Raw genomic sequence first — 11,145 nt, 5'->3', positions numbered from 1 at the left:
ACTAAGCTCCGTCTCTTGTCCGGAAACTGGCTTCATTCGAGATAGCCGATTCCAAACAAAGTTCCCCCACCATACTAATACACCGTGTCTGGCCATGGGCATGGAGAGATGGTTTCCAGTCTCCATGTTAAATTTCCCATAAGGGGTTGTCCGCTTTTTTTACTAAAAGGTATCTCGGTATGTCCATATGCCGCGAGAGCCTAGATGGCGCCACCGTCGGAGAGACCTCCCTATGCCTCCATGTAAAAGTCGTTAGTAAAAAAGTAGCTTCCCGTCGAATCCCCTTAAGGGAAATTTAACACTGTCATTGGGAATCACCTCTCTATACCCCTGGCATGGTGTATTAGTATGGTGGGGGAACTTTTGTTGGAATCGGCTATCTCGAATGAAGCCAGTTTCCGGACAAGAGGCGGAGCTTAGTGACAAAGGCAAGCCAATTGCAGGGCTGGTCACCTATTCTTGGTTCAATTCTTTGGCATGTCATTGGTTCAATTCTCCAAATTGTCCACCAAGCAGCGCTGATCATAGGTGACCACTGGCTTCAGCCGAGATAGCCGAAGTTCCCCCACCATACTAATACACCATGCCCCTGGCATAGACAAAGACCACTGGTTGATGCTGTCCATAAGAAAATTAACATGGCCAACTGTCGCCAGAATTCTTGCTACCCTTCCTCCGATTTTCCCGATTCTGTTTTGCTTGTCCTGCCCTCTAGTGTACGTTTTGTTCTCTACACTCTGCTTACATCTATTCCATTGCAATCATTCAATTGATTTCTCTACTTTTGCAATTGGCAAACGTCAAAATTTAATACAAAATGACTTTTAAGTAAAAATTTGTATGAAAAAATTACCTAGAACTTTTAAACGCCAGCAAAGAATTTTACCAAGACAGAAGGAAAACAACTTTCGTCTGCAACACCCTTGGTAGCCACGGTGCAGTACAGCAGTTTATCCGCTAGGGGCAGGACAAGCAAAACAGAAACTCGGGGTCAGTAGGGATAGGGCTAAAAGGATAGGACATGCGAAACCAGTCTTCTTTATCTATGCCCCTGGTCTGGCCTAGATAATAATTTATTTAGTCGATTCATGTTTTCTATTACATGGCAACGCAGTATTTCTATCCTTTCTATTGTTAAGTCCCCTACTTCTTCGCTTATTTACCATTTCAATTTTTCTTGTTTTAATATTTTTGGGTCGGAAATACCTAAATTTATCCTGTTGCGTTGTACCTTTTTTCCTTACCAAATCAAAAAGGGATATTGCTGTTCAATACTGTATGGATATTATCTGTTTTGCTATGAAGGTAAATTCATAACTTACATTAATATTATATTTCTTTTTCTCTTTTCATCTTGCAGTTCAAATTCAAATCTTTGATGAATCTCCCTTTTCACAACTACTTCATGATAAAAGTTACATTTATTCTAGTTAATAGATATTTTTTCTGCTTTGTTCAGGAATTTGTACATGGTAAGTTACCAAGAATCATCTAGATATTTCAACAAGTATTTTGAATAGACATTGATCACCGAGATTCCAAACTCCAGGTAAAATATATCTTAAAATGTGATGTTAATGCATATGGTTTTACCCTTTTGTTATAATATTAACCATTTTCATACATTTTTGACCACTAATAGAGTAAATAAGTTAAATTTAAGTTGCAAGGATACCAATTGGCTAACTGTTTAATTGCAGTTATCAAGTGTTTAATAAGAAAAGTGTGAACAGCAGAAGAAACTTGGGCCATCATGGCAAAGGTTCATGTTCAGAATGTTGTAGTTCTTGACAACCCCTCCAATTTCTCCAATCCCTTCCAGTTTGAAATCACCTTCGAATGTTTGGAAGATCTTCAGGAAGTACTTGCTATTTATATACATTCGATAAAAATAATAATAAAACTAATAATATTTTTAATTATGAGGATTTGGAGTGGAAAATTATATATGTTGGTTCAGGTATTGTATACACACACAACATATATTTAAAGTTATATCATGCATTGTTTTCTTTTCCAGCTGAAAGTGAAACTTATGACCAAGTTCTTGATACTGTTTATGTTGGTCCTGTGCCTGAAGGAAGACACATGTTTGTATTTCAAGCTGAGCCTCCACAACCCTCTAAAATTCCGGTTGCAGATGCTGTGGGCGTAACAGTTGTCCTGCTTACCTGTTCCTATCGCAGCCAAGAATTTATTCGTGTTGGGTAATAATGTTGCATCAAACCACAATGAACCCTATACTCAATTATACATGGTTTTGTATAGGTATTACGTAAATAATGAATATGGCGATGCTGAACTGAAAGAGAATCCTCCCGCAATTCCGCAGTTTGACAAACTAATGCGAAATATCCTAGCCACCAATCCTCGTGTCACACGATTCAAAGTGGATTGGGACGATACGAATAAGAGCGGCACCTCGAAAGGTGAACAAATTGTGGAAAGTGATGGTCATCAGAAAATGGATGCCTCCATAATGGAATCCATGGACGTGATGTAAAGCTGAAAATGGATCGCCTTGTGAACCTGCCACCTGAACCGCTCAAACCGGAGGAATCCCAGTGCTGCGGCCAAGGATGTCAGTTTTGCGTCTTTGACACTTACAAGCAAGAATTGTTGATTTGGCAAAGAAAGTGTAAGGAACTCGAAACTTGCCAATTGGAGAAAAATACTAAAATGAATCCAGAAACTTATGTAGACTGTGTTATTGAAAGTGTCGAACCAGTGTGCCCTAGTGTTTTTTTGTTCCACTTCAAGCTTCCGGAGAACCACTGTATGGAGTTTAGTGCGAGCCAGCATTTGATAGCCCGCGAAAGTACGAGCAACTCAACCATTTCCAGGCCATACACTCTGATCAGTTCACCCGGACTAGTGAAAAAATTTACTGTCTTGATAAAACTTTATGACAACGGAATGATGTCCAACATTATCAAAAGAAAATGGCTGACAGGAAAGGTAGTTTCTTGGAGCGGACCAATTGGTCAATGTGACTGTAAGCCAAATAGTTATCGTAACGTACTGATGATTGCGGCTGGAACCGGAATTACCCCACTGTACCAAATAACAAAGCTGATTATTGATAACCCGGATGACGAAACGCGCGTTTTTCTTCTTTATGGTTGCAGAACGTACTCAGAAATAATTTTCCAACGTGAATTTCATCAACTGCAAGATTATTGGAATTTCAAGGCCTGTTATTTCCTCAGTGATGATGAGAATCAAGATGCTGAAACCCTTAAAAGACATAACGAAGAAATTATTTATCACACGTTAGACGAGGAAACCTTGAAGGAGATGAGTGTTATCAAGCAAAGTGACAGTTTCTGTGTGGATCTAAAGCATTTGAGAAAAAAATAATCGAGTATTTGACTAAAATTGGTATTGAGAAAAGTTCCATAATCACTTTTTAGTGAATACAATTCTTGCTGAATTTTGTATTGCTTCAATTGAAAAGAGCCGGAGGCCAATCTAGTTCAACAGCGTCAACATCTAATGCAACAATATCCACAGGTCGACCTAATAGTATACATAAGTTGGGCACTGTCCGATTGAAGTCGCCATGAACGAATTCTTTTATGTAAGTTCCAGCCTGTGTTTTGAGACGCATGATGAAATGCCCTGGATAGTCGTCGAGTAAAGTAGCATTTATCTGATGGACAGTTCGTGGTCTCACAGCCAGAGGTCTCCTGTTAGATTAAATGATATTTATTATTACAATGGTTATTGAATAGATGATTCAATACCTATGTAACACACGCAGGGGAGTTTTCTGCATCAAAACAAGTTCAGTAGTGCCATTGATACGATCTAAATCTTCGGCTGTTAGTGTCGAGCCATCAAGCGTTACACATAAAGCTCGATAGATTTTTGTTTTTTCTTCTTCACCCTCTTTTAGTACAGATAATTGTTCTTTTGTGACTAATTGCAGGTCGCGAATTTGTATGGCATCGGTACTTTTATTGATAATAATCTGCACTTGGGTAATCTCATCTTGTGTGAAGAGAGTTCTATGTGGGTCCAGAAGCTCTATGGCAAATGGTCTACCAAGCCCAAGAGTTCTTACATCCACATCCTCGCGCCCAGATGATGAAAATTTGACACCTAGAACATTCAATTAGAGTTGTAACTTTGCAATGTAAACATGTAAGTAGGTCTAAATTAAAAGTATTTCAACATACTTTCAGTTTTAAAAAATGGCTCAAGGTGTTTGCAGATCAATTCCTGGATGGAGGTGTCCATGTGTTTTTCACCTTCAATAAGCCAAGGTGTTTGGCAGAGTTTTCTGGAGAATTTTTGATACCGACCTAATCATGCAAATAGCACAGTAAAATAGTTTACATTATAACTTCACAGACATACTTAAATGCAAGACAAATTTAAACAAAAAAATTACCAGCAATGTGAATGGAAGTGTGTGAGCATTGTACCACACCATAGTGGGTGCCAACATTTGGTACTTTAAATGTGTAGTGTTTCTTAAAATTTAAAGAGCTTATTCCTGACAACACAGAATGAGCAGCATTTCTTGTGAAAATGCCTTCTCGATAGACTCTAGTCTGCTTGTATCTATGTTTGAATTTTTCAGGGCACATGTCTACTCTGTAATAAAAACATTTAATTATACATAAAAATATAAAATTAGATAATTATAAAGCATTACAAGGCACCACATTCAGATATTTCATCTTGGTAAAGTACATTGACTTGGATTTGGAATGATGAGCTGCTGTATTCCAATTTTTTCTTTAGTTTAAGTTCCAATGCCTCGGAGAACACAAACTTCCATACATCTTTGAGAGATGTGACATGATCAATTTTAAAGTTAGTTGAAAGTAGTTCTGGAAACTTCTCAGTTACCAGAAACCACACAGCTTGTTCCCTGAGCATAATAGCCACTGGCAATGAAACCATACATGAAAATGTAGGGGAATCATAATCAGATTCAATAACACGTTGGGAAATCTGTGAATGGAAAAAAATCAAAGCCAAAGATTAACACAAATACACAGATGTAGGACAAGTTATACACACCTCATCAGTAATACATTCTTTAATGAACTGATCCTGTACCAACCCCAAGCAAATAACGCATGGACTAGTTTTCTGTACTTTTTCTTCAGGTTCCTGTTTCAAATCCTTCACATGGTCAGGGTTGTCCAATTAAAAAACAACATAACTCAATTTGATCAGTTTAAACAGATATAATTACAAGGTTTTTCTGTTGATAGGCCTCTGGTTTCCTTTCTCTCGTAAATCGGATAGCACACCTCCAACATGATCCCAATTCCTGAATATATTCTGTAATTTTCAAATTCAATTTTTCACTATGAATTTCAATAGCGGGTGCCATTTTGTATTGAAATTAAAGCTGAGTTGTCAAACAGCATAATATTAAATATAATGGTACTGTACTGTGGACGAAGCATGGTGTATTTAGGGCTGTGGCCCGGGCCATGAAAGCCCGGGCCAAAGTTCGGGCTAAAGGGAAAAAAAACCCAACCCGACTCAACCCATCGAGGCATTTTTTTAACGGGGCGGGTGATGGGTCGAACCGCCGGGTCCGCGGGCCAACCCGAGATGTGGCGCCATCTATTGGTCAAATAAAGAATCTCACAGCTAGAAAGTGCCAGAAAGATCTGGAGGGATAGGATAGCTTAAATCCATGCATTGCAGAGTTGCAGATGCAGACATTCGAAGTTCAGTCATCACGTTTTAAGTAGACGCTGACACGCGCTAGAGCTTCAAAAGGCAGAACACATGAAGTGGTGAAGGCAGTATGTCTAAACGTAAATCTACTTCTTATAATGGCGAGCAGTTATCGCGTAAACCTCAAATTTTGTCTAAATCGAGCAATTCTGCTGGGAAAAAGAGAAGTTTACCAATTAACATTAGCATTGAAAGTGATGAGAATGAGATGGATGATGCAGATGCACTTCCTGCAACAAGCACAGAAATAACCAATCAGTCAAGTTGAGCTCCATCGAAAGGTATCAATTATTCTATCTTTTAATTTGCTGTTTAATGGCTAGAGATCTCCTCAGCATTCCAGCGACAAGCGCAGCTAGCGAGAGGGCCTTTACTGTTGGCAAGGATATTTTTGGCATTTCGAGAATGAGCTTGAAGCCTGAGACCGTTGAAGCCCTAATCTGTCTACGTTCATGGTACAAAGCAGGATTAGTTAGTGGGGGATGGGGGTAAAAGAAGTCTACGATTTCTTGGAAGAAAACTTTGATACCTTACTTTTCAACTTTTGGAAAACGAAGAAGAAGAAGATTTTTAAAAACAATTGTTTGTATTTGTTCGATAACTACAGTTAATTCGGATTTTTACTTCCAACACTTACTTCCAAGTTTCTTTTCGTTTTATTGATGTATGATTACATCAATTCTCATGTATTAATTTTTTTTTTGTTCATTTAAAACAGAATAAAAATTCAATTTTTATACGTTAGGAAATTTTGCCATTTATTGATAAACAGACTGAAAAGATGATGAAAAAGTATGATTGACCCGTTAAAAACCCGGGCCGTGACCCATCCTGTTAATATTTTTTGACCCATGGGTTGGCCCGGGCCGAACCCATTTACTCTGTTGGCCCAACCCGCTCCAACCCGTGTTTGAAGAAAAACCCATCTAGGCAACCCATTAAAAAAAAACCCGCCCAATAAGCTCCGGGCCACAGTCCTAGGTGTATTAGTATGGTGGGGGAACTTTTGTTGGAATCGGCTATCTCGAATGAAGCCAGTTTCCGGACAAGAGGCGGAGCTTAGTGAATTCTCAACAGCCAATTGCAGGGCTGGTCACGTATTGTTGGTGCCCTCTATGAACCCAAATACTAATCTTTTGTAAAATAATTCGTCTGTAAAATAGTATATATATTTAACATTTTCGAGTGCAGACATATTCCGGTTGTCGCAATGGTTAAAGATACGAGCTACGACTCCTGGGTAGACAGTATCGAGTCCCATTTACTAAATTTCTTTTTTTTTCATATTTATTGTCTATTAATTTTGAAATAATTTAAGCTGGAAAAATAATACTTAATTACTGTTATTGACTAATTTTTTACGATTTTATAGCTTTATAAGTACATAAGCAAAGTGCAATCGGACTTAGAAAATTTTCAAACCGTTTATAGCTCATAGTTCACCCAATTGTCCACCAGGCAGCGCTGATCATACGTGACCACTGGCTTCAGCCGAGATAGCCGATTCCAACAAAAGTTCCCCCACCATACTAATACACCATGGATGGGGTAAGCGAGGCGAGACCGGCGGCCAGGCAGCCATCTGCCAGCCGGAAGAGAAATATTTCGATCCTATTTTGATCTTTTTTCTTTAAATCAAAAATGAAACGCTACTGCGTATCGGCCATCGAGATTTTATTAATTGATCTAAAATATTGAACCGTTTGGATTTTTAAAAAATTTTGGGGGTTTTCAGTGCACCAATGTGGGTTGGTGTGGAGACGTGGAACTGTGAATGGTTGCCCTTTCTCACAAAAATTACAAATATTGGAATTAATCGAATTTCGCCTACGGAGTACGAAACTAATTTATTATAAATACCTTTAAGTTAAAATGTAAAATTAATAGTTGAAAAGGAATGTTAGGTTTAGATAAAAACCCCCCATCAAAACTAAAATAGTTAAGTATGAGGTTCCACACTTAAATTTTACATTGTAAGTATCACCTGCACTCTCCGTATTTTAACTAGATGTGATGAAAACAAAAGGTTCCGGCAAAGAAATAATCAACGAATTATTTACTGTTGAGATCTATTAATAGCTATTTAAAATTAGCATATTCGCCGATGAGTTATCGATAAGATGATCTGAGGGCATTTATTTCTATCTACAAAACCCTGATCGGCAAATGTCAAAATGTGCCTTCAGCTCCAGGTTTTAAAATGAAACGCACGCCAACGTTACGCGCCGCCATTCGTTTACATTTACATGAGTCATCCACATATTAATCAACCCTTTTTTATTTCGCGCAAAACTTTTGTTTTTTACTCAAAGTCAAATTGACTTTGTTCTTCCTCCGCACCAAGCCATACTTGAGTTACATCTATTTCCTTACAGTTTGTAAATTGTAACTTTGTTTATTTTAATAGACTATAAATAACCAAATTGTAAGACTTATAGATTTCCATCCGCTATAGCCCATAAGGAATCGTGCAGGACACGGACCAGAGTCCGTGTTAAGTGGGTGAAGGCCTTGATAAATTTTTTTTTACAAGAAAACTGTTTGTCCACCAGATGCATTGATATTTTGCAGTACCGTTTGGGATAGGAAAAAATAATATTATTGCTATTAGTTAAAAAATTTATAAAACTGTTTTTTCGTTAAAACAATGTGTGTGTTAATAATGAATCCAAAACATTTAAATTACATTCTATTTTTGCACAAGTAAAACAGTTTATTTGTCGGGAAGGTACATTTAAAGATTTAATTTCCCGTAGGGATTCTAGTCACAGTCGAAGGAGGCTCAGTTTCGACACGCCACCGCTACGATACAAATCGCTATTCAAACGTACGAAAAAAGGTTGTATTCTTCAACACGAAACGTACGGAAATGTTACGCAAAATGCCTTCACTTTTTATAGACATAGATTGCTCGCAGAAATCTCTTTCATATAGATGTAATTTCCAGGGGTATCTGTGTTTTTACACAGCGTTTTCCCTGTAAAATCGCAGTCGCCAAAAACGCGCCACTAGCTTTCGATGGCCACCGCTATTCCCGCCAAAGACGCACTAATCTTTATTTTATGCCGCTAGATGCGCCACATTGAGGCTCATTTTCCCGGCTTGAAGCGCGTCAACCCAAGAAGCTAGTTTCCAGGCCTACTAGAAGTGAGTTCGGTAGTAGTTTTAAGTTTAACGACTGTCCGGCGGCCTTATACATACATGTAGATCCAAAAAAGCGTCCGGTTTGTTTGTTTACGTTTGAACATGGTTTGAATGTTATTAAACTTAAACTTAAAATAAAAAATAACAATAAAATAAAATAAAACAATTAAAATAATAAAATAACAACAACATATCTTCTAAAGCAAAGTAAGTTTTCCTATGTGTTTAGACAAACAAATTGGTTATTTACACATTTTTTGGTATGCCTCAAGTCCATATGGATATGTAGAATTTCAATTTTTGAGTGTGATCTACAACAATTGACAAACATTTCTTACTGAAAATATTTCTTTTTCCTTTTTAGATGCCTGGAGAAGTTCAAATGGAAGACGAAGCTGAGACTTTCACATTCCAGGCCAAGATTGCTCAGCTTATGAGCTTGATTATCAACACCTTCTATAGTCGATCTCCAACTCCTCAAATGCCCTAGACAAGATCCGTTATGAATCCCTGACTGACCCAAGCAAGTTGGACAGAGGTAAGGATCTTAAAATCAAGATTGTCCTCAACAAGAATGCTGACTCACTCTCGACATCAACGCATGATGTCCACAAGAGTAGCCCAGTGCCCCAGTCCAACAAAAACAGTTACAATTTAGTGTCAGAGACACTCATGTTCATCGACTGCATTTGCGGATCGACGACGGGCGAACTGGGTCTGCTCGGCCTCTACATTAATGAGCACAACGTCACCCTCATCAACCAAACCCTGGAAACATTGACGGAATAGTGCCAAGGACCTTGTCACGAAAACCAAAACTGCATCGCCACTCACGAGTCGAATGGACTGGACATCATCAAGGCTCTTCTTCTTACCGACATCAATCCATTAGGTAACAATTTCCTTTCATTCCATTTGATTCTAATAATTATTGTATCAATTATTTAGGGCAGCGGAGAATGGATCTTGTTTTAGAGTTGAAAAACAACGCCTCCAAGTTGTTGCTGGCCGTCATGGAGAGTCGTGGCGAAAGCGAGAACGCGGAAAGGATCCTGTACAACATGAATCCTCGCCAATTGGTGGACGTTGCCTGCAAAGCCTATCACCAAAAGTTGGTCGGTGGAGAAGAGGCGGCCAGTCCCAAAGAAGTCGGCCAGAACATTTACATTTTGTGCCACCAATTGGCGCAGCACAACAAAGAATTGGCCGCCCTGATGAAACCGCCGCCAGTGGACGGAGTTAGCGGTGATGCGGCCCTGCAGTGCTACGCCGATCACACGGCGCAAATCGAAATTGTCCGTCACGACCGGACGATGGAGCAGATTGTCTTCCCCATTCCGGAAATGTGCGAGTATTTGACCAACGACACGAAAGTGCGCGTCTTCCACACGGCGGAGCGCGACGACCAGGGATCGAAAGTGGCCGCCTTCTTCAAAGGAGTCGACGACATGTTTGACGAGATGAAATGGCAGAAGAAATTGCGCGGACAGCCGTTCCTCTTTTGGGTCAGCTCGCACATGTCCATCTGGAGTCAAATCCTCTTCAATTTGGCCGTCATTATCAACTTGATTGTCGCCTTCTTTTACCCGTTTGACACTGACGGACCGGCTCCTGATCCTGGCACTCACCTCTCAGGTCTGCCCAACTTGGAATAGTAACTCCCATTTCCATCTTTTCAACGATCTTTTCCATTTATTAATTCAGGTCTCATCTGGGCCGTCATGCTCCTATCCGCCGCTGTGGCCATCACGTTACCCAAACCGTCGGGTATCAGGACTCTCGTCATGACAGTCATCCTCCGGCTTATTTGCTCAGCCGGCCCTCAACCCACACTGATGCTCCTTGGCACCGCCGCGGTAGTGTTGAAGGGCGTCCATCTGCTGAGCATCATGGGCAACGCCGGGACATTCCAGCGGAGCGTCAGACAAATCTGCACGGACACGGAGATTGTCTACCACGTCGTTTACCTCATCTTTTGCTTCCTCGGACTCAGCACCCATCCGTTCTTCTTCTCCGTCCTTTTGTTTGACGTCGTCTACCGCAACACAAACTCAGTTTCTCTCAATTGTTCTTATTTCAGCGTTTTTGTGAACTGGAATGAGAGTATTCATATGATAAAACTAGTCTTATTGTCTTAAAATCATGGCTTTACTACCCTCATTCTTGGCATTGTAAAACTACGTGTTACGAGTTGGAATTTAATACAACCAATCGCGGTTTGCTATATAAAAACCTTTGTTCGATTTCTCTCCATACCCCTGCTTGTGACAGCTATCCAACGACACCGAGTTT

At 39.6% G+C, this 11,145-nt stretch overlaps 4 protein-coding genes across 6 annotated transcripts; 3 read left to right on the top strand and 1 right to left on the bottom strand.

The window, feature by feature from the left end:
- The first annotated feature begins 1,083 nt into the window (after positions 1-1,083).
- Positions 1,084-3,434, top strand: LOC124205991 (histone chaperone asf1-like). Of its 2 annotated transcripts, none has more exons than XM_046603602.1 (6): positions 1,084-1,305; positions 1,460-1,549; positions 1,701-1,861; positions 1,927-1,960; positions 2,021-2,207; positions 2,269-3,434. In XM_046603602.1, exons 3-6 carry the CDS (start codon positions 1,754-1,756, stop codon positions 2,501-2,503), a joined length of 564 nt encoding a protein of 187 aa, XP_046459558.1. In that variant the 5' UTR covers positions 1,084-1,305; positions 1,460-1,549; positions 1,701-1,753; the 3' UTR covers positions 2,504-3,434. The 2 variants fall into 2 exon arrangements, with proteins under 2 accessions (XP_046459558.1, XP_046459556.1); XM_046603600.1 differs by having other exon boundaries at positions 1,142-1,305; positions 1,643-1,861.
- Positions 2,512-3,360, top strand: LOC124203488 (NADH-cytochrome b5 reductase-like). The gene has a single exon (XM_046600164.1). It carries the CDS (start codon positions 2,512-2,514, stop codon positions 3,358-3,360), a length of 849 nt encoding a protein of 282 aa, XP_046456120.1.
- Positions 3,423-5,436, bottom strand: LOC124205990 (tRNA pseudouridine synthase Pus10-like). Of its 2 annotated transcripts, none has more exons than XM_046603599.1 (7): positions 5,213-5,436; positions 5,035-5,127; positions 4,664-4,965; positions 4,397-4,602; positions 4,182-4,307; positions 3,747-4,104; positions 3,423-3,689 (listed from the first exon to the last, which is right to left on the bottom strand). In XM_046603599.1, the coding sequence occupies exons 1-7, from the start codon at positions 5,351-5,353 to the stop codon at positions 3,446-3,448; spliced, it is 1,470 nt and encodes a 489-aa protein (XP_046459555.1). In that variant the 5' UTR covers positions 5,354-5,436; the 3' UTR covers positions 3,423-3,445. The 2 variants fall into 2 exon arrangements, with proteins under 2 accessions (XP_046459555.1, XP_046459554.1); XM_046603598.1 differs by having other exon boundaries at positions 5,035-5,139; positions 5,213-5,434.
- Positions 5,437-8,894: 3,458 nt separating this feature from the next.
- Positions 8,895-11,085, top strand: LOC124206317 (inositol 1,4,5-trisphosphate receptor-like). Its single transcript, XM_046604059.1, has 4 exons — positions 8,895-9,060; positions 9,218-9,745; positions 9,802-10,488; positions 10,558-11,085. The coding sequence occupies exons 3-4, from the start codon at positions 9,813-9,815 to the stop codon at positions 10,989-10,991; spliced, it is 1,110 nt and encodes a 369-aa protein (XP_046460015.1). The 5' UTR covers positions 8,895-9,060; positions 9,218-9,745; positions 9,802-9,812; the 3' UTR covers positions 10,992-11,085.
- Positions 11,086-11,145: the final 60 nt, after the last annotated feature.

Source organism: Daphnia pulex, chromosome 10, assembly GCF_021134715.1.
Source record: "Daphnia pulex isolate KAP4 chromosome 10, ASM2113471v1".
In the NCBI taxonomy this organism is placed as follows: Eukaryota; Metazoa; Arthropoda; class Branchiopoda; order Diplostraca; family Daphniidae; genus Daphnia; species Daphnia pulex.
Note: the sequence above shows the minus strand (reverse complement) of the source record. Positions and strands in the feature narration are given on the sequence as shown.